At 47.3% G+C, this 22960-nt stretch overlaps 1 protein-coding gene across 1 annotated transcript in view; it reads right to left on the bottom strand.

Annotated features, from left to right (window-relative positions):
• LOC131278902 (anthrax toxin receptor-like) overlaps positions 1-22960 on the bottom strand; it is a 45918-nt gene that overhangs the window by 11597 nt on the left and 11361 nt on the right. The window contains exons 2-9 of the mRNA XM_058299542.1: positions 5771-5842; positions 5067-5138; positions 3358-3442; positions 3219-3252; positions 2142-2221; positions 1996-2064; positions 1580-1657; positions 1401-1461 (exon numbers count right to left, since the gene is read on the bottom strand). Coding sequence (XP_058155525.1) covers positions 1401-1461; positions 1580-1657; positions 1996-2064; positions 2142-2221; positions 3219-3252; positions 3358-3442; positions 5067-5138; positions 5771-5842 — 551 coding nt within the window. The remainder of the gene's footprint in view (positions 1-1400; positions 1462-1579; positions 1658-1995; positions 2065-2141; positions 2222-3218; positions 3253-3357; positions 3443-5066; positions 5139-5770; positions 5843-22960) is intronic.

Genomic DNA, 22960 nt, shown 5'->3' with positions numbered 1-22960 from the left:
GAAGCTCAGAATTTACCACCCATCAATATCTGCTCTCTTTGTGCCCATCAGTTCAGTCCTCAGCTTATCCCTTTCCTCTCACATTTTACTATGAGCTGCAAGGAGAAGCCAGGCTGCATTTTCTACATTTAGTCTCATATCTCCTCAGCTACATTTCCAAGCTTGTCATTTCCAAATTCTATCATCTTCCATATGATATCAGGACTCAATTTTGCCAAATTCTCTGCCATTTTAAAACAAGGATTGCCTTTCTTCCAGTTTGCAATGACACATTCATCATCTCTGACTGAGGCCTCATCGGAAGTTCCTTTAGCATCTGTGTTTCTACCAAAAATCTCTTCAAAGTACTCTGGGCCTTTTCTATCACGCTTTGCCCAATTCTTCCCACCTCTACTCTCTCTCCCTTCTAACAGTTTTTTAAACATTTTAGGTATTTGCACTAGCAGCTACCCACTTTCCTGGTACCAAGGTCTATTCCAGTTTGCTAGGTTGCTGACAGCAACATACCAGAAATGAGTTGACTTTTACAGTGGGGATTTATTAGCATATAAGCTTACAGTTCTGAGGCCTTGGAAAGGTCCAAACAAGGCATCATCAGGATGATACTTTGTTCCTGAAGATGGGCTGTTGGGACCCTGGACTCCTCTGTCACATGGCATGGGGTGCATCTGCTGATCTCTCTCTTCACTTCTGGGTTTCATTACTTCCAGAATCTTGCTTCTGTGGCTTTCTCACTCTTTTTCTGAATAATCAACCCAAATGCCCATCAACAGATGGATGGATAAACAAAATGTCATTTATACATACAATGGAATACTACTCAGCTGTAAGAAGGAATACAGTACTAACACATGAGATAATATGGATGAATCTTGAGGACCTTATGTTGAGTGAAGCACGCCAGGCATTGAAGGACAAATACTACATGACCTCTCTGATATGAATAAAGCAAGTCAAGCTCTCTCAGAGAGCTGGAGACTAGAAGATAGGCTTACAGGAAATAGGGGGAAAGAAGAAGGTTGTGAGCCATTGTCCACCTGGGCAAAATCTATCATTCACTTTAAACAACTCCAGTAAGAGGACTGAGAACGTCCCTGGGCCATGCCTTAACTAAAGAAACCTCATCAAAAGGCCCTACATGCAATAGGTTTACACCCACAGGAATGGAATAGCTGTAAGAATATGCATTTCAGGGGTCCATGCAGCTTCAAACCACCACCACAACACATGTATATACACACACAAAAACATGCCGACACACACATGCACACATACAGACTCATGCAGAGGCACACACCTACACACACACCCATATGTATGCACACACACACATACATATACACATACACAAGCAGACACACACACACCTCTATCTACACCAGTGACACCTCAGCCCTTACCTCCCATGCAGACACTGGTAGGCTCCAAAGATTTAATTTCGATACAGCTCTTCTCAATTACCTAGAATCCACAGTGGGCAAGAGGGCAGGGTGTGAGCTGTGGGGAGATTCTCGACAAGCCCCTCCTCACTTGCAGCTTCTCACACCCATCGGCGTTCTCACATCCAGTTCCCACTCACCTGGGAACTGATGCTTGACAGGGAGTCCAGATCAGGGACCCCAAACATATGGTCCTTGGAGTCTGCAATTCCTTCCAGCTATGAGGGAGAGGAGGTGGTTGGGACGTACAGCCAGGGCATGGAAGGGGCAGCTGCTTCCACAAACGGGACAGTGCCTGGCCAACACGTCAGGGTCTGGGCAGTGTTTCCCTGGAACTAGATCCTTCCATCTGCAGGAGAACTCATGGGGGGCGGCCTCCACCCTCAGCTGGGGTACAACCGAACCCACCAACTCCATCCTTTAAAGTGGATGGGGTAGACTCAAGTAATTGGGGGGGGTTAGGATGGCATCCCTGGGCTACCCAGGGAAAGCAGCCTCTGACACCTGCCCCCAAACAGGCTCAAGGGTGGCCCCTGCGTTACCTGCTCTCACTTACCTGTTTTTGCTCAAATTCGTTTGCGCCAATGGCGAAAACGATTGCTCCCATCTTCCGAGCCTTTTGAGCCTAAGAGAAAGAAGGCGTTGAGTAGAATTCCCCAGAATCAGTGCAGCATAATGGCTGTAACGATGGATTGGACTCACTTCCTCCGCAGCCAGCCGGTCTGCCCCTTCAGGTATTTTTGCAGCCGTCAGAGCATAGACAATGCTGGTGACCTTCTTACCTGGAGGACAAGCAAAGAGGGCCCAGGTGGGAACGGGACCTTGGGTGCACCAGGGAGCCGTGGCGGCAGAACCTCAGGGCTGCCCGTGCGGGCAAGGTCTGAGCAGCTCACTGGGAGGCGCATGTGCCGGCCACCCTACTCTGCAGGCTTTCAGCAGAGAAGGGCCTGAGCCCAGGACCCACCTGGCAGACAGGAGTCCAAGCCCACCTCAGGGCCCCTCCTGCCAGGCTGCCCCACCCTCCCCCACCAGATGGTACCACCTGTGCCAGGAAGTGAAACCCAGCTCATGCACCTGACAGGTGCAATACTCCAGAACAGCAGGGAGACCACAGGCTGACCTGCCGTAATGGGTAGGCTGCAGGTTCAGGGTAAGGGCTCCTTGAGCTGGGCTGGCCTCAGGGTTCCTGCCAGTGTCCTGGGCCCCAGAGCCCCTGGCCAAGGCCCTTGATGGGGGACCATGCACCCAGCTAAGGGCTCTGCAAAACCCAGTGCAGGCCCCTGGGAAGCCTGGAAGGACGTCATTCCTGGTCTGAGGACAGCACCCAACACCATCAGGGAGGGAGGCACAGGGTGAAAGGAAGAAGAGCTGAAAGCCACAGTGCAGCTCAGAGGGCACAGCGGGCAGCAAAGGGCGGCAATCAAGAAGATCCATAAACCAAATCCTACGTCTGTGCGGGAACATTGGCTGCTTCCTTTTCTTTTCCCAAGTGCAGGTCAGAGAGGGAAATGGCCTCACCTGGACACACCTGCAGCCTCTCAAGACCAAAGGTGCAGGCAGGTACCTGCACCTTTATGAGAACTAAGGTTCTCATAAAGGTGAGGTGGGTATTACCTTAGCCTCCTTGTCCAGGGGAGGAATCTGTAACTCAGAGACCGTAAGGAACTTTCTCCAACTCAGAGCTAGAATGTGGGGGAGGGATTGGGACCCGAACGCGCTGATGCCCAAGCCCGGCTTTGCCCTCGGCCCCTGAGCCCACGGCGGGCAGGAGGGGCTTACCTCCAGTGGCGGCTTTTCTGATCATCATATTTGCCTGCAAAAAAGGAAGGAAATGTTGGGACAAGGGGTTTAGATGAACAAGGAGCACTCCAAGAATGCAGTCAGGCGGGATGAAAGCCCCAGGCTCCAGCAGCTGTACCTTCTCTAGTCCTTCATTCACGTATGAAAATGTCACGAGAATGGGCTCAACTGTTAGTCTCCGAAGGCCTTGTTGAAGATATTCTCTGAAATGCAACATGGAAAAGGCATTGGAGGTGGGCGTGGCCCTCCCCCGTCACTCTGCGTGGACGTGCAAGGACGCGGGTGCATCTCACACGCAGACAGGGCTCCGCTGTCCCCATGGGCTCGACCTGGCTTGCTGGGTGCATCCCTGACCCACAGCACCCAGCCCCCAGCCCCAGGGGCCCTGCCTCTGACCATCCTCTCCACAGTGGGGGCATCCCTGCATGTGCAGCTGCGAGGCAGCACTCACGAGGGACCAGTGTTTCCGTGGAACTCCTGGGGGACCGCCGGCAGGCGGCCCACGGGAGACTGAGTTTGGGAAAGCTCGTCCTGCTTCTCCACTGCCCACCCCCTCCTCTGTTCAGCAGCCCCCTGTGCGGGGGTGTGGACTCAGTGCCACTAGATGCTTGTGTCAGTGCTAGAGGAAGCAGCAAATAGGCCTGAGAGGGTTCCTGGGCTGCTGCGGGAGAAAGGCCAAAAGCTGGGAGGAGCGTGGGCTGTGAGCAGAGGGCGGGGCAGTGGGGGTGGCCTCACAGGCCTGCCCAGCCCAGGAGGTGGGGCTGGGACCCCTGGAGGCTGGTGTGCAGGCTCCACCTCCCTGGGCAAGCCCCTCCTCTTGCAGATGCCTCTTCCCCTAGGAAACCCCCCTCCCAGGTCTCACTCTCCTGACAGCCCAGCTGGGGCCACCCAGTCCCTGTGCTCTGGCCTCTGCCCCCACAGCAGACCCTCCATGACCCTGCACCCACCACCCATGGCCACACACTCTCCACACCCCCCCAGGGGGTCAGGCTCCCTCTGCTCCCAGGCCCAGGGCCCCTTCAGGCCCCACCCCACCCCTCTGCCCCACCCCTCCTCAGCTCGGGCAGGGAGCACCTGTGGGAGCACCAGTCCCAGGCCGCCCCAGCTCTGCTGCAGGCCACGCGCCCCCAGAGCTGATGCTTGAGGACTTGGGGCTCCCTGCACGTGTCCCTCCTGCATGGCTCCCACAGCCTCCTGCCTGGGGGGGGGCCTTCCTGGCCCAGGCATGCTCCCCCTGGACACCACAGCCCCACCCAGGGGCCTCCCAAGACTTGCTTCCTCCCACCTCCAAACCCACATGACACCCACTCCCCCTCCATGCTCTCACCCCTGCCCAGAGCATCAGCCCTTGCAGCTCCTCCTGGAGCACCATGGGGAGGCCTGGCCCCCCCGGTGCCCCCTCTCGAGTGCTGCCTCCTGCTTCCCCTACTGCCCTGGCTTCCCTCCAAGGTGCGGGCAGCGTGCTCTGCTCCACCCCCAGGCATCACCCACAGGATGACATATCCCCAGGTCTCATTTGGGCTCCCCACTCGGCATGGGGCCCCAGCGCTGGTGTCCCCAAGTGCCTGGACCCTGCATCCACCAGGCACTTCCCCAGCCCCACCCCCAGGCTTTGTGACCCCCTTCAGGCCACTGCATGCCCCCAGCTGTGCCCGCCCCATGCTCGCAGGACCCTGCCCTTGGGCTCCTCTTTTTGACCCACTCTGGCTTCCCCGGACCCTTCGCTCCAGCACCCTGACTGCCCCCATTGTCCCGCCTGGCACTGGGGCTCACTCCTCACTGCCCTGCCGGGCCTCTGGGTCCACCGAGGGCGTCCAGGGGTCTTACTCGTCTGAGGTGAGGTCCATGGACACGTAGCCCCGAGAGTCGAACGTGATGAAGCAAATCCGCATTTTTGGGCTGCGAGGAAGTGCCCACTTGTGAGAGGCCACTCACAGCTGGAAGCCGCACACCCAGGCAGCCAGGCCAGGCCACAGCCCAGCTGCCCCCTCCCTACCACATCTCACGTTTGAGCCCACTCCCCACCAGACAGTGCCGACAACTTGAGTGAAGGATTTGGAGGCTTCACGCAAGAGCGGGTGCCAGGATAGCATTCTGCCCAACTCTAGAGCCCACACCCCAGAAGATGCATGTGCACACCTGCACACACCTGCACACACCTGCACCTGCATCTCTGAGGCATCTCCCTTCTACTGTGATATTCTTGCAGCTCTGTCCCTCCTTCCTCTCCGCCATCTCCCCTCCTCCCTCCTCCACCAATTAGCCCCCTCTGGGGAGTTGGTCACCACCTCCCTGTCTTGGCCATGGATGGTCTTTACTGAGCTCCCCCCCCTTGGCACCACCCCTCGGTCACCACAGGGGGCATCCACTGGCATCTGTCCATGTGTCCTCTGCTCTGGCTCAGAGCACTGGGCTCGGGTCTCCCACCCGAGGGACGTGCAGACCCCTAGAGGCTCCAAGGGATATGTGCTCTGCCTGACCAGGGCCAAGCTCCCACAGCCCAAGGGGCCTGCAGCTCGGAGAAGCCTTACTTCTTTAATTTATTTGCGATGTCGGCAACAAGGTTGCAAATGCTTTTCCAGTTTTTCCCCACAAATGTCGACCTGAGGACAAGAGGACATGGGTCAGGGGGACGAGGTGCCCTGTCGGGCAAGAGGGCAGGGAGAGTTTCTACCTGTCCCCCAATTCCAGCAGCCTCTCTAACAGGCACCTCCCTCCCGCACACAGCCTTGGAGAGCAGCAGCCCTCAGGCCCCATGGCGCATCTGGTGAGCAGGGCAGGGGGTGCCCCCAGCCCATTTGCCCAGGTCAGAGGAGCTTCCTGGACCAGGGCCCTCCAGTGCTGAAGCTGAGTCAGCCCCAGGCAGATGGAGGTGTGGACCCTGGAGGGGCCAAGAGGGCCAGGATGGGGGCGGTGGATTGGCTGGCTGAGCCCATCAGGTACTGACCAGCAGGGAAAGCCACAGGCCCTCCCACCCACACTTTCAGGTACTTTCTCCCTCTGAGTAAATGGAGAAGCTTCTCCAGGTTGTGTTCAGTGCCTGGAAGAAGTGAGGTGGTTGGAGAAGGCTGAGGCCCCTTCTGGCCAGGTGGGAAGCTGCTTGTGTCTATGTATCTCCCCTGGGTTCAAGGTCTTTGCATGTCCACAGATCTGTTGTGTACAGCTTCGTGGAGCTGGGCATGACTCAGGTTATGGAGGGAAGTGGCAGGTGCCTGGGTTCCTTGCAGGCCTGCAGTCTGAAGGCCTGCAGAGGTAAGTCATGGGGGCAAGGCTGGCCCCAGGCCTCCTTGTTCCCTGCTGGCTCTCTCCCTGGATCTGGGACCACTCAGGTCTCCCCTAAGCCATGCATCAGAGGGACCAACCCACAGGGAGGCCCTTCCTTTCCCTTCCAGCAGTTAATGTACCTTTGGGCAGTTTGGAGCTCTGTATCCCATAAAAAAACATGTTCTGAAACCAAATCCATTACTCTGGGTATGAACCCTTGAGGATAAGGACTTTGATGAGGTTGCCTCAGTAGTATGTGGTCCACGATGGGTCCTAATCCTGTTACTGAAGACCTTATAGGTAAGGTCACAGAGAAAAAGCCACAGAGGGAGCAGCTGGAAGGTAAAAGTCAACAGAGCCCAGAAGAGAAGGGGGAGACCAGGAGAGGCTGCCATGTGCATTGCATCATGACATAGGGGCTCAGGACCAAAGACCTAAACAGCCTGCCCTGGGAGGCCAGTCTTCAGGAAGAAAGCATCATCTTGGCTTGGACCTCTCTCAGCGTCAAAACCGTGAGCCAATAAATTTTTTTGTCTTTATTTATTTTTCAATATTAAATTAAAAAAATATGAGGTCCCCATATACCCCCCACCCCCCTTACCCCACTCCTCCTACAACAACCTCCTCCAACATCATGGGACACTCGCTGCACTCGGTGAACTCATCTATGAGCACTGCTGCACCACCTGGTCAGTGGTCCACATTTAAGTCCATACTCTCCCCCAGTCCACCCAGTGGGCCATGGGAGAACACACAATGTCCAGTAACTGTCCCTGCAGTATCACCCAGGACAACTCCAAGTCCGGAAAATGCCCCCACATCACATATTTTCTTCCCACTCCCCACCCCCAGCAGCCACCATGGCCACTTTCTCCACCTCAATGCCACATTTACTTCCATCACTAATCACAATTCCAGAATAGAGCATCAGCAAGTCCTCTCTAATCCATACTCCACTCCTCCATCCTGTGGACCCTGGGATGGTTATGTCCACTCCACCTCTGTATCAAGAGGGGGCTTAGCTTCCACTTGGATGATGGATGCAGTTCTCCTGTTTGTAGGCACTCTTGTAGGCACTCTTGGCTCCCTGGTGTGGTGGTTGACCTTCTTCACCTCCCTGTTAGCTGGCTTTTTGTTTAATCCAACCCACTGTATGGTATTTGCTTTAGCAATGAGGAAACTAAAACAATTCTCAATGTCCTGTTTACAGACATTGCTATACACCCAAGAGCAAACTTCTCCTCCCCTCCCTCCTTACTGCCTCCTCTAGGCTTTGTCTAGAACTGTCAGCAGGGCAGTGCTCCAGCGTGTATTCACCAAATGCAATGAATGTGTCTTACTGATAAAAGAGGATGTTGATGTGGGAGGAGCGGGGGTGGGGGGTGGGGAGTGGAGTATATGGGAACTTTCGTTTTTTAACGTAAGAGTTGTGTGATGTATTTATCTTTTTAAAAAAAAATTTTAAATAAGTAAAACTGCCAGCAGACAATGAGGAAACTAAGGACAGATGGTTCTAATGATATCAGGATTATCATTTATGGGGTATTTATATCCCAGGCACTTTTAATGCATGACTTCGAATTCCAGGACAACCTGATGACCCAGTGTTACTATCATTTCACAGATGGGATAACTGAGGGTCAGGCGGGTCAAGTCGTTGGCCACACTTTCTGGGGCTAGCATGGATAAGAACCCATCTCCAATCACAAAGCACCTGCTCTGCCCATTGCAGGAGGCACAGGCACTCTGGGTCCTATCTAGCATTGGACAACTTCTGGACTGCAAAGCTCTAACTTCTGAAAAGGCACCCACAGTACAGACTTTACCCTTGGCAGCCCACAGGAAAAAGTACAAGGCCCCTCCTTTTCCTAGCTAATGCTAACACTTCTCTCTACTCTTCTCTTCTTGCCCTGAGTGAAAAGGCCCTTCCAAAGAATTACAATTACAAGAATATTTATAGGAAGCAAGAGTCATCAGCTCACACACAACATCTAGGAAAGTTCCCAGTTTGAGATGATTTTGAAGGAGGGTCTAGACTACAAAAAGAAAGCAAGGGCTTATGGCCAGTAGAATGAGTCACAGGATACCCAAAGACTGGAGAAGGACATGGTGTGGAATAGCAAAAAGCTTCTGGCACAACAAGCTGCAATAGTGTTTTTGTGCCCCCCTTTTAGATGAGAATGGACAAAGATGGTCAGACACTCGAGCAACACCTCAGCTCTTAAAATTTGTGACCAAAATATCAGTACCTACAGCAACAACCAGAAAAATTCAGAAGAATTAGTGAGCAGGATAAAATGTAAAAATTCTGCAATTCATAGTCTCAGAGAATTAAGAGAATATCTATGAAAAAATTGGGAAGCTAGTTATATAAGAGGGAAGCTTCTACATAATCAGAAAACATGGGAAACTAAAAGATCCCTGAAGTAACAAGATAAAAATAAACATAACAAATAATTAAAAACTAAATAACACCATAATAAATAGCTCAGCTATAAACAATATTTATATTGTAATGGCAAAGTAAGCAATAAATATTTAGTATGAAATTATTTAACTCTGTTGGGAAAATGGAAGAGGTCAAGAGATAATATGTAAACTTTAATAAGAAACTGCACTCAGTACAACCATGTTATCAGAATAATGTGCAACATGCTCACAAAAGAAGAGGTTTTGCAAGTGGCTGCTTCTGGAGGGTAGGAGTGGAGGTCAGGAGATGGGAGGTTAATTTTCAGTTTAGATGGGGCCATTCCTGCAGGGTATGAAAATGTTGGTCCATGCAAGGAAACCTGACCTAAAATTCAGAGTTATCTTCACAGTGTCTCCGTAAAGAATGTGTCCCTGGGCACTGGACATGTGTGAGTGGAGGTAGATTAGCAGTGCAGTTCTATCCCCAGGTGGAGATTGAGCCTGATGACCTGTGAGGTCACTAACCACTCTCTGAGCTGTGAATCCTGAAACCAAGCAGCAAAGAAGACAGGGTGGAAAAAATATGTTTCAGCATCAAGCCTGTACCTTCCTCCTGATCTTCCCACTGCCTGAATATACTGAGGTCAAACCACAAAAGCCACATGGGGCCATTGGCCTGCAAGGGCATCCAGTGAGCCACTAGGTCTCAAGCATCTTGGGGAGAGGCCCCAACATTTAGCTACTAGGACCGTCTGGAGCAGGCTGATGCTTCTTGGACAGTGAGATGACAACTCCCAGCAGGAAGTGGTGGATGGCATGAGTGCCAGAGGAAAGGACAGGAGGCTGCAGGTGGGACCAGGCATCCCATCCAACCTTTACCCTGGAATGCCCTTTATTCCACACCTGCACATCAGCCACAGGTGCCTCCTTGTGGACTTGTGAGGGGTCCTGAGAAGGTGAAAACAAGAGAACCTGGATGGCCCTCTGAAAGGGAGAGCACAGATTAACTGCTGCCTTGCCTGGCTCTATTCATCCTTGTGCATCTGCTGCCTTCCTAAGGTCAGTTCCTGGAACAGACTTAATCCAGCAGTACACCAAGATCTCAAGGATGCTGAGAAAGGGGGTACAAGTCACAGCCAAGGCTGTAGGGAAGCTGTGCAGCAGCCTATTTTGTGGGTTGAAAGAATTTTGTTGGAAGATTCCAGGCTCACTGCCTCAGGCCGTTGGCTAGATCTCTGCTGTGACACTGGCTCAGGCCTGGTTTGAACTGGGGGGCCCAGGCTGCAGCTCCCTGAGGCAAGCTGTGTGACATCTCAAAAAAAAGATGGGCCAAGTGCATGTCACAAGCCAAAGGGAGAAGAAGGGACACTCGGAGATGCCCAGGAGAGGAGCAGGACAGGCAGGACCTCTCCCCTTTTGGAAGAGAATTTAGGACAGGTTCTAGATCTGTCATCAGCCTATCAGAAGCCGCTTCTCAACCATCTACTCCAGGTCCAAGAAATAATTAACCAGCTGAAATACTTTGGCCTTCCTTCAGTTAAATACCCCCCAAATTTGGCTGCAAACCCCAGACATGAAGAAGCAACAGGATGGTCCAAATCCAAGGCGCTCATGGGGAGGCTGCACACAGAGCTGGTTAAGAAAGAACCGAGGGATTTTGCATCCTGACCTCAAGATCTCTAAGCATGGAGAGGGGCGGGCCTGGCTCGTGTCCCACAGAGCCTGGCCTGGAACCCAGGTCGGGATGCTTGGCATGTGCTCTGAGGCCTGGGTGCTGCCAGAAAAGAGCCATGTTGCGGGCAGACAAAGGGTGTGGGTGGGTACTGTGGGTTCTACAGAGAGTGGAGGCTGGTGGGAGCGGCCCTGGATGTCCCTTCCCACCTCCCTTGCCTGTGGGGCTATCCCCCCACCAGGGGGCTTTGGCGTGGGCCCTGGAACATCAAAGGCTATCCCAGCTGCAGGGATCTTGGCTGACAGCTGAGGACAGGCACAGCCAACCCAGCAGAGACCCAGGCGAGGGCTTCCTCACTCAACCTGAGCCTTTCCTTTTCTGCAAAAAGAATTGAGAGTGGTCCTGCCTCGTTCTGGTAGAAACCTGGAAGGGTAAAGCTGCAACTGAGAAGGAACATTCCTTCCTTCTTCACAGGGTCGAGGCACCAGGCTGCGTTCCTCCAGTGTTGCCATCCAGCCTGATGGAGGCGGGGCTGGAGACCGAGGAGGAATGTCAGTGTGTGGCTCTGACTCAAGGCCCCCAGAGCAGAAAGCCAGTCAGGGACCCTCAGGGACTGCAGCATGCCATCAGCAGAACACTGGAGACTATGGGAAGAGCATGTCCTTGATCGGGCCTTACTGTGGGACTTCGAAACCCATGAGCCAATAAAAGGCTGTTCTAAGCTGACTCGTTGTGTGCCTCAACAGCGTCAGCAAACCAAGACAGTTTTTGGTACTGGGAGTGGGGTGCTGCTTTTAAAATTATCTAAACATATGGAAGTGGCTTTAGAATTGGATAATGGGTGAGGGTTGGAAGAATGTGAAGCATTTGATTTAAAAAAAAAAAAACCTAGATTACTTTGAAGAGAAGATTGGTAGAAAACTGTATATTGGTGGGTGGACCTGTGGCACCGGCGCCAGAAGCCGCGTTTTCTGGAGGCTTTGCATTACTGGGAAATTCATAAGCCCTGAGCGGCCTATCAGGGGGTTAACAGGACAGGAGGCCTTTGCAGACTGATTTGGGGAGACAAATGGGAGTTTTATTGCGAAGCGGGGGAATTTTTGATTGCGGACACAAATAATAGCACTTCCGCCTAGAGCCCCGGCCCCCCCAAGCCTGGCTGCCAATCTGCAGTGGACTTAAATTGATAGCAATAAAGAGACATCACCAGGGTCTGGCAGGGTGAGAGACATCTGGAAGCTGATTAGGGGAATATTTTGTGAAGCGTGGGAATTTCGGTTTTGGACTGTTATCAGCGTTTCCAGCTGGAGCCCCACCCCCGGGCCTGGCTATTGATCTGTGTCATTAAATTGGCTGCAGTGTAGAGGTGCCCCCAGGAGGCCGTTCTGGGGGTTTACAGGGTGGGAGGGGTCCTGAAGTCAAATTGGTGATACATCCACAGAATAGACCCCAGTGAGTGAGTGAATTGTGGGGTTCAGACACACAGGATACAGTTTGTGGATGTGATCTCACCCATAGGGCTGGCACCCAGCTGTGGGGATCCCTGAAGGCTGTGTTGTACTGCGGTGCTCCCAGGCTCTCTGTTAACTGGACTTGAAGTTGCCAGGTCTGAGTCCCCTAAACCCTGGTGGCCCACACCCCAGAGACTCACATCTCTTGAGTCTTCAATATCTCAGACTTTCCATCCCTGAATCCATCATGCCTTGAGGTCCATCTGAAGTCCTTGAATGTCCTAGCCCTCAACGTTTGTGTTTTTTCTTTTTTGTTTTGTTTTGTTTTGTGTTTATATTTATTTTATTTTATTATTATTTTTTTAATGTCCTGATTGCTAACATTGCATTATTCCCTAGTCTTTTCTCACAGCATATCCCCAAAAGTCTTTTTTTTTTCAGTTATTTAGGGTTTTTTGTTGTTGTTGTTGTTGCTGTTGTGGTTGGTGTATATCTTTTTTTCCTTTTCCCTACCTGTTCCCTGCCCTTTACCCACCCCCTTTTTCTATCTTCCTTTCTTCTCTTTTTTTTTCTCTCTCTCTTGTCCCTCATTTTCTTCTTATTTTATTTTATCTTAATTATACAGTAGGTGCTGCAGGGAACACCTCACATTTGCTGGGTTTCCTCATTTTCCACTGCCTCATTTCTGTGTGAATTGATTTTGGCTACCTACACTACAACCTTTCCCCTACATCTTGATATCCTCCATCATCTACTGTCTCTCCTATATTCCACCTCCCTTTCTTTGATCCACAAATTGTCTAACTAAATTTCTAATATCTTTGTTTTGTTTTCTGTCTGTTATCCACTCTTGAAACTATTGCCTTTCTTTTCTCTTTCCCTCTTTAACAAAAATACTAGCTTTTTAATTCATACCATATTCCTCCCATATTCAGTCAACTACCTTATTATAGGTACTCTACCTCCTGCTATAACTCTACACAACTTACATGAATCTAATATCCATCCTCCCAGATCTCATACTGTTGCTCTGTTAACATTTATCACCAATACTACTTTACACTTTTTCCTTGCTTACATAATTGCCTTTCCCTGGCACTAATACTTTCCTTTAAAGTGAACTCAACCAGCAATAAGAAATTAGAATAAGAAGAACAAAGTGACAAAGAGAAGATATAACACTTATGCAAAAACAACAGCTAATTAATCCCCAAGACTAGACAAAGAAGCTAAGGAACTGATTAAACCTGTCAAGATAAAATGACCAGACAGCAACAAAAACTAAAAACCAAAACAGTAATCAGGAAAACATGGCTGAATCCAGTGAATAAACTAAAAATCAGGAAGGGGAGCAGAACTTCGCACAAGTAATTAAAGATCTCAGAACATTTATCACTGACAAATTTAATGAAGTAAAGGAAGAGGTTAACAACTTGAAGACAACACTTGGAGGGGAAATTGCAGACATATGCAAAAAGATAACAGATATGATGAGAATGAACACCACAGTTCAAGAAATCAAAAATAACTTGCAGCAAATATCAGCAGACTAGAAGAGGCAGAGAAGAGAATTAGTGATGTGGAAGACAGTACATCAGAAATCAAACAGATAGTAGAATTGGTTGATAAAAAGATAGAAAAAATCCAGCTAGGACTTAGGGACCTGAATGATAATACAAAATGCTCAGACATACGTATTATAGGCATCCCAGAAGGAGAAGAGAAGGGAAAGGGGTCAGAAGGAGTATTGCAGGAAATAATGGCTGAAAACTTCCCAAATCTACTGAAAGAGACAGATGTACATATCCAAGAAGCACAGCACACCCCAATCGTCATAAACCCCAACAGGCCCACCCCAAGACATATACTTGTCAAATTATCCAACACTCAAGATAAAGAGAAAATTCTAAAAGCAGCAAGAGAAAAGAAAACCATCACATACAAGGGAAGCTCCATAAGATTAAGTGCTGATTTCTCATATGAAACCATGGAGGCAAGAAGGCAGTGGTATGATATAGTCAAGGAACTAAAGGAAAAAAATTTCCAACCGAGAACACTCTACCAGCTAAACTAGCATTCAAAAATGATGGAGAGTTCAAAATATTCACAGATAAACAGAAACTGAAAGAGTATGCCAACAAGAAACCTCCCCTTCAAGAAATTCTAAAGGGAGTTCTGCAGGAAGAAAGGAAAAAACAGGACAGGCAGAGTTAGAGGAGAGTGTAAGAGCAACAAAAAAGATAAAAAGAGAAGGGGGAAAAAAAGCAAACAAAATATGACAAACACAAGTCCAATCAAAATATGGCTAACACAAATAATTCCTGGAAAGTAATAACACTGAATGTCAATGGGTTAAACTCACCTATCAAAAGATTCAGACTGAGACATTGGATAAGGGAATATGACCCATCTATATGCTGTCTACAAGAGACACATCTTTGACCCAGAGACTCATGGAGGCTGAAAGTGAATGGTTGGAAAACAATCATATAAGCAAACAATAACCCCAAAAAAGCCAGGAGTAGCTATATTAATATCAGACAACATAGACTTTAAATGCAAAACAATTGTGAGAGGCAAAGAAGGATACTACATTTTAGTGAAAGGGACCATCTGTCAAGAAGATCAAACAATCATAAATATTTATGCTCCTAACAAGGGTGCCTCTAAATAGATGAGGCAAACACTGGAAAAACTAAGTGAAAGAATAGATGCATCTACAATTATAGTGGGGGATTTTAATACACCACTATCAACTCTGGACAGAACATCTCAAAAGAGAATCACTAAAGAAACAAAATATTTTAACAGTATATTAGAGGAGCTGGATCTAATAGACATATATAGATCATAACAGCCACACACAGCAGGATATACATTTTTTTAAGCGCACACGGATCATTCTCCAAGATAGACCATATGCTAGGCCACAAAGAAAGGCTTAATGAATTCAGAAAGATCAAAATCATACAAAATAATATCTCTGACCACAGTGGAGTGAAGCTGGAAATTTGCAGGGGTCAGAGGCCCAGATTTCACACCATGATTTGGAAATTAAACAGCACACTCTTCAAAAAAACAGTGGGTCAAAGAGGAAATCTCAAAAGAAATCAATGACTACCTTGAAACAAATGATAATGGTAACACAACATACCAAAATTTATGGGATGCAGCAAAAGCAGTACTGAGAGGGAAATTTATAGCCATAAATTCATATATCAAAAAAGAAGAAAGAGTAAAAATTGAAGAACTAACTGCACATTTGGAGGAATTACAAAAAAAACAAAAACAAAATAATCCAACAGAAAGAAGGAAGGAAATAACAAAGATAAGAGGAAAACTAAGTGAAATAGAAAATAAAGCACTTGAAAAGATACACAAGACCAAGAGCTGGTTTTTTGAGAAGATGAACAAAATTGACAAACCTTTAGTGAGACTAACAAAGAAAAAAAGAGAGAAGATGCAAATACACAAAATAAGAAATGAGAAAGGAGATATCACCACTGGCCTCACAGAAATAAAGACTATCATAAGAGGATACTTTGAAAAACTATATTCCAACAAAAATGACAATTCAGAGGGAATGGACAAATTCCTAGAAACATATAAGCAGCCCATATTGATGAAAGAAGAAATTGATGATCTCAACAAACCAATCACAAGTAAAGAGATAGAATCAGTCATTAAAAACCTCCCAACTAAGAAGAGCCCAGGGCCAGACGGCTTCATAGGTGAACTCTACAAAACATTTTGGTAAGAACTAACACCAATCCTGCTGAAACTATTACAAAAAATCGAAACAGAAGGAACATTGCCTAACTCCTTCTATGATGCCAACATTACCCTAGTACCAAAGCCAAACAAAGACACCACAAGAAAGGAAAATTACAGACCAATTTCTCTAATGAACCTAGACACAAAAATACTTAACAAAATACTTGTTAATCATATTTGACAACACATTAAAAGAATTATACACCACAACCAAGTGGGATTCATTCCAGGTAAGCAAGGATGGTTCAACATAAGGAAATCAATCAATGTAATACACCATATAAAGAGATTGAAGGAAAAAATCACATGATCATATCTATAGATGCAGAAAAAGCATTTGACAAAATACAGCACCCTTTCCTGATAAAAACACTCCAAAAGATCGGAATACAAGGAAATTTTTTGAACATGATTGCGGCGGCTTGCTCGGTCGGTAGAGGTGGGGTTGCACTGCCCCACGTTGGGCGCCAGCTGCGGCGGCTTCCTCGGTCGGTAGAGGTGGGGTCTGGCTGTGGACGAGGGGTCGGTCCAGCTCAGGACGAGGGGTCAGCCCCGCTTGGGACGAGGGATCGGTCCCGCTTGGGACGAGGGGTCGGTCCGGCAGCAGACGAGGGGTCGGTCTTCAGGGGTTGTGCGGTTCGGCTGACGGGGTCGCCCGGCGAAGCCGGTGACGAAGGGGTCGCCCGGAGAAGCAGGCGACAAACTGGGGACAAGGGAGGCCAGGCCCTTGTTGGGGGCTCTCAGGACTGGAGGGCGCACGGCAGAAGAACTACCGCGGAGACGAGGTAAACATGCAGGTCCACTTTATTGAGGGAGAGGCAACAGTTTTATAGGGGCTGGGGAAGGCTGATTGGTCGAAGCCATGCCCTGTTCTGATTGGTTGCCAGTGAAAGGTCAGTGGGCGGTACTGGATGGGGGAGGGGTGGTGGTTAGGGATTGGCTGTCACTGTTGCTGGGGGAAGGGGCAGGGTTTAGGGATTGGTGGCTGCTGTTGCTGGGGTGGAGGGCAGACTTGAGTTTCCCGCCCACGCCTGGCTGTTGCTGCTGTCGGGGGGAGGGAAAAGGGCAGACTGGATTTTTCCGCCCACGCCTGGCTGTTGCTGCTGTCGGGGGAGGGGAAAAGGGCAGACTGGAATTTTCCACCCTGTGCCTGTGCAGGGAGAAAGAAGAAGAAAGGTGCTGCCCCACAGGCATCGTGTGGTGCCATCCGGGAGGAGGGGCAGCCACGGAAGCATGGCTGCCGAGAAGGGGAGACCCGAGGGCACTCTGCGCCCATGCCGAGCTCCCTTCAGGCGTGGCGGTGAGTCCGACCAACCACCCTATTATGGGGGCAGATGCTTGGCCTGCCGCAGCTGCTCCCCCGCCAGGCCAGCAAACCACGCTTCAGCCCGAGGGGTGACCGCACATGATAAAGAGTATATATGAAAAACCTACAGCCAACATTGTTTACAATGGAGAAATCCTAAAATTCTTCCCTCTAAACTCAGGAATAAGATAAGGATGCCCATTGTCTCCTCTTCTAATTAATGTTGTCTTAGAAGTACTTGCTCGAGCACTGAGGCAAGAACCAGATATAAAAGGCATTCAAATTGGAAAGGAAGAAGTCAAAATTTCATTATTTGCTGATGACATGATCCTATACATAGAAAACCCTGAGAGATCTACAACAAAGCTTCTAGAACTCATAAATGAATTTAGTAAAGTTGCAGGTTATAAGATCAATGTGCAAAAATCAGTAGCACTTCTTACACCAATAATGAGCAAGCTCAGGAGGAAATCAAGAAACAAATGCCATTTACAATAGTAAATTAAAAAAATCAAATATTTAGGAATAAATTGAACTAAAGATGTAAAAAACTTATACACTGAGAACTATACAAGACTGTTCAAGGAAATCAAAGAAGACCTAAATAAATGGAAGAATATTCCTTGTTCATAGATAGGAAGACTAAATATTATTAAGATGTCTATCCTACCAAAACTGATCTACACATTCAATGCAATCTCAATAAAAATCAACACAGCCTTCTTTAAGGAACTACAAAAACTAACTATGAAATTTATTTGGAAAGGAAAGAGGCCCCGAATAACCAAAGACATTTTGAAAAAGAAAAATGAAATTGGAGGAATCACACTACCTGACGTCAAAACATACTACAAAGCTACAGTAGTGAAAACAGCATGGTATTGGCATAAGGAGAGACACACAGACCAATGGAATCGAATTGAAAGTTCTGATATAGAATCTCATATATATAGGCATATAATATTCGATAAAGCCACCAAGCCCTCTCAACTGGGAGAGAATGGCCTATTCAACAAATGGTGCCTGGAGAACTGGATATCCATATGTAGAAGAATGAAAGAGGATTACCATCTCACATCTTATACAAAGATCAATTCAAGATGGATCAAAGACCTAAATATAAGAGCCAAGACCATAAAGACCTTGGAAAGCAGTGTAGGGAAACATCTACAGGACCTTGTAATAGGAAATGGCTTCATGAATATCACACCAAAAGCACGAGCAGCAAAAGAACAAATAGATAAATGGGACTTCCTCAAAATTAAAGCCTTCTGCACCTCAAAGGAGTTTGTCAAGAAAGTAAAAAGGGAACCCACACAATGGGAGAAAATATTTGGCAACCATATATCTGATAAGAGACTTATAACTTGCATATATAAAGAAATCATATATCTTTTAAACAAAAAGATAAACAACCCATTTAAAAAATGGGAAAAAGATTTAAACAGACACTTCTCCAAAGAAGAAATACAAATGGCTAAAAAGCACATGAAAAAATGTTCCAAATCTCTAGCTATCAGGGAAATGCAAATCAAAACTACAATGAGATACCATCTTACTCCCATAAGATTGGCAGCTATGAAAAAAAAAACAGAAGAATACAAATGCTGAAGAGGATGTGAAGAAATGGGAACACTCATCCACTGCTGGTGGGAATGCAGAAGGATACAACCATTCTGGAGGACAGTCTGGTGGTTTCTCAAAAAACTAACCATAGATTTGCCATAGGACCCAGCAATACCACTGCTGGGTATATACCCAGCAGAACTGAAAACAAGGACATAAACCAATATATGCACACCAATGTTCATAGTAGCATTGTTCACTATCGCCAAAAGTTGGAATCAACCCAAATGCCCATCAACAGATGAGTGGATCAATAAAATGTGGTATATACACACAATGGAATACTACGCGGCTGTAAGAACAAATACACTACAAACACACGTGATAACATGGATGAATCTTGAGAACCTTATGTTGAGTGAAGCAACCCAGGCATTGAAGGACAAATACTACATGACCTCAATGATATGAAATAAGCAACCTGCCTCAGAGAGCTAGAGACTGGAAGATAGGCTTACAAGAAGTCAGGGGGTGGAGGAAGGATGTGAGCCGACGTCTGCAGGGGTGGAATCTATGATGAGCTGGCAGTAAGTATGAGCACAAAGAAGAGATAAAATGGGGGCAAGGGGTTGCCTTTGGGTGGGGCTTTGCAGGTTTGATGGGGGCTGGGGATGGGCAGACGGGTAATATTGCCCAAAAAATTGGGGGAAGGGAGGGGCAACATACGAACCTAGGAGAGTGTCAGGTGTTGGTTGAGAGTAAAATGCTTAGAAAACCATATCAAAATATAATTAGGAGGGTTACCTGTTTAGGATGCTCGGAGGGGATGGTCTGACACAGGACGGACTCCTGGGGAATGTCTGAATGCTCATTTTGCCAGGGTGGGTTGTACCATTGGGTAGAGACCCAAGTAGTGAGAGTGGGGGTGGACCCACATCCTGAGGAGGACCAATGCCATCAAATAGAGGGAACTGTATCTCTCGAGAGAAAGGGTGGCTCCCAGGGCATTAGGGCAGTTGAGAAAGTCAGGCCCTGAACACTGTTGCAAGTATCTCTGGACGTGGCTCCTCGGGAAATGGAGATTGGCTGTCGCTGTGGGCCCCAAGGGGAGGGGAAAATCGATGTTGAATGGATGGAACCAAGGTAAATGTGAGGGTAAGAGAGGAATTTCATGAGAGTACACAGGGATGGATATAAAACATGTAATATTACACCAAAAATGTATAGGGGACGACAGACTAATAATATAAACCATAATGTAAAACATAGGATAACTAAAAATTTAGAAAACTGTATATCCTAAAGCATGGACCACAATGTAAGCACAGATGTCACCTTGTTTGAAAGCTATTGTCTCAGAGTCTGTACATCAGTTTAAGTAAATATGATATGAATGTTATAAGATTATCACTGTGGAAGGGAAAGGGTTTTATGGTGGATGTGTGGGAGTACTGTATATTGTATATATGAATTACTGTGATCTAAGGCTCTTGTGAAGAGAAGCTCAATAATTAGGAAAAAAGAAAAGAAAAAGATAGGATGTAGAATTTTTCCAAATCAATACGTATTCTATATCTAACCTTTAAACTCATCGCTATATTCCATTTTACTATAAAGGGAACCTGACATTATATTGGGCTTCACTTTTCAGGAAGTTTTGGATCACAGAGTGGTTCAACAATGGCAGTGAAGGAATACTGGTATGGGATGTTATTGACAGGCGATATATGGCTGACAGGGAGTTATACATGGCATATGTCCAGGGTGCATGGTAATGTTTGGATATACTCATAGTAGAAACAATTAAAAACAACACCTGGGGGATACTGGGTTACTGGCTGGGGGGGCTCTTTCGTGGTCCCTAGGGGAGCAGCAGCAGTCCCCCATGTGCAACAGTAAGGACCAGGAAGGAATGAGGGTCCAACAGTGAGCCCCTGATACTAATGACTATGCTTGTGAGCCTATATGCCTGAAATAAGAACAAGGCCTAGAGCAGCACTGTGCCTAGGAGTTTCCTCCTGACAGCCTTCATGTTACTCAAATGTGGCCAGTCTTGAAGCCAAACTCAGCATGTAAATGCAATGCATTCCCCCCAGCATGGGACATGACACCTGGGGATGAGCCTCCCTGGCACCGAGGGATCACTACCAAGTACCAGTTGATGATACAACTAGAAAATGACCTTGAATTAAAGGTTCAATGTGGACCAGCAGAATATCCCTGTCTACATATAATAACAGGAGTTTAAAATGCTGTTTCACCTAAATTAAGGGGGAAATGGAAAGGACAAGTGAGTTTATATGGCTATGAGTCTCTAAAAAAGAGTCTGGAGCTTGTCAGAAGGATTGCCCTTATGCACACCTGAGCAGAGCCTCAAAGACAGATAAAGTCGATACAACCCCAGGTATTGGTCCTTTTGAGGGCTAAAGAGACCCACAGGTTCTATGGTCATGGCAGATGGGTTTCACTGCCATGCCAGTTGACCCTTCCGTGGAGCTGGTGTTTCTGCGTGATGGAGCTGGACTCAGATGGGATCTCTTTTCACAAGACTTTCATGCTACTTTACTGGAATTGTAGTTGGTACTGGGGTTTAAGATATATCTAGGGGATTTGAATCTCTGGATTGACAACATGATAGCCAGGCACAGACCTCAACAGACGTCAGCTCCTACACTCTGATTTATTGGACTTACTCCACTCAGCTAACATGGAGTTGAAGAATGTCAACCACCACACCACGGAGCCTAGAGTACCTACAACTGACATAGATGTGGAATGGACACAACCATGCCAAGGTCCACAGGAAGGAGGAATACAGTAAGGATCAGAGTGGACTTAATGATAGTCTATTCATGAACTATTGTGGTTAATAATCGAGAAAATGTGGCATTGATGTGGAAAAAGTGGTCATGGTGGCTGCTGGGTGTGAGGAAGGGGAGGAAGAGAAGAGATGTGGATGCATTCTTGGGACTTGGAGTTGTCCTGGGTGGTGCCCCAGGGACAATTGCCGGATGTTGTATGTCCTCCCATGGCCGACTGGATGGAACGAGGGAAAGTGTGGGCTATGGTGTGGAACACGGGACATGGGGTGCTGCGATGCCCGGAGATGTACTCACCAGATGCAATGGATGTGACATGATTATGGGGGAGAGTGTTATTGGGGGTCGAGTGGTGGGGTGGGGGCAGTGGGGGCAAATGGGGACCTCATATTTTTTAATGTAATATCTTTTTAAAAAATGAATACATTGAGTAGAATTTGGAAAAAAAAAGAATTAAACAAAAAAAAGAAAAGTGTATATTAAAAGTAAATTGTATACAGTATCTATTTGGTTTGAGCCTAAAGTTTTGGTAATGAAGGGTGGTGATGGTTGCACTGCATTGTGAATGTAATTAGCAACACTGATTCATAGCCCTGAATTACATTGTGAATGTGGTTAAAGGGGAAATGTCAGGTTGTATATGTGTTACTAGATTAAAATTTTTAAAGAAAACTTAGGATTGTACAACTCAGGCAGAGAACCATTGTAAATTATGGACTACAGTTAATAATACAATTATAAAAATGTCCTTTCATGAATTGTAACAAATGTAAAACACTAATGTAAGGTATTAATAATAGGGTGGTATATTTGAATTCTTTTTCTTGCATGATTTTTCTGTAAGTCTACAACTTTTCTAATAAAAAAAAGAAATTGGCAAGCGTTTCTGGCGAGGGTTCAGAAATAATTGAAAGGTGTATAGAAAGTTTCTATCAACTTAGAGAACACTTGTATTGCAATGAACATCATGTTCATAGAAATATGGACATCAAAAGTGCTTCTGGTGAGGCCTTAGGAGGAAATGATGAATGTGTTCTTGGAAACTGGAAGAAAGGCAATCCTTATTATGTAGCAATGAACTTGGTGAAATTGTGTACCTAAGCTGGATGGAAGACAACACTTGTAAGTGAGCTCTTGGATGTTTAGCTAGGAAATTTCCAAGGTAAGTGTGGAAAATGCTGCCTGGTATCTCCTTGCTATTTTTAGCAAATTGAGGGAGGGAAAACAGGTCTAAAAGGAACGAGCTATTGATGCTTTGGAAAGTTCTCAGCAGATCAAGACAACATATTCTGATTAGGCATGGAAACAGCTCTATTAGGGCCCTCCCCGAGATATGAGAAAGGCAGCTCCCAAGAACACGGTCCCACAGGAGGCTTTGGTTGAACTGAAATTTGCAAAGATTAGGTGTATGACTCATGGATCCAACCAGCCCCCTCAGAGGAAGTCAGGCTTGAAAATGC

The sequence above is a fragment of the Dasypus novemcinctus genome, chromosome 6, assembly GCF_030445035.2.
Source record: "Dasypus novemcinctus isolate mDasNov1 chromosome 6, mDasNov1.1.hap2, whole genome shotgun sequence".
NCBI classification, from domain to species: domain Eukaryota; kingdom Metazoa; phylum Chordata; class Mammalia; order Cingulata; family Dasypodidae; genus Dasypus; species Dasypus novemcinctus.
The sequence above is the reverse complement of the archived record's forward strand: the minus strand, read 5'-3'. Positions and strand labels throughout refer to the sequence as shown.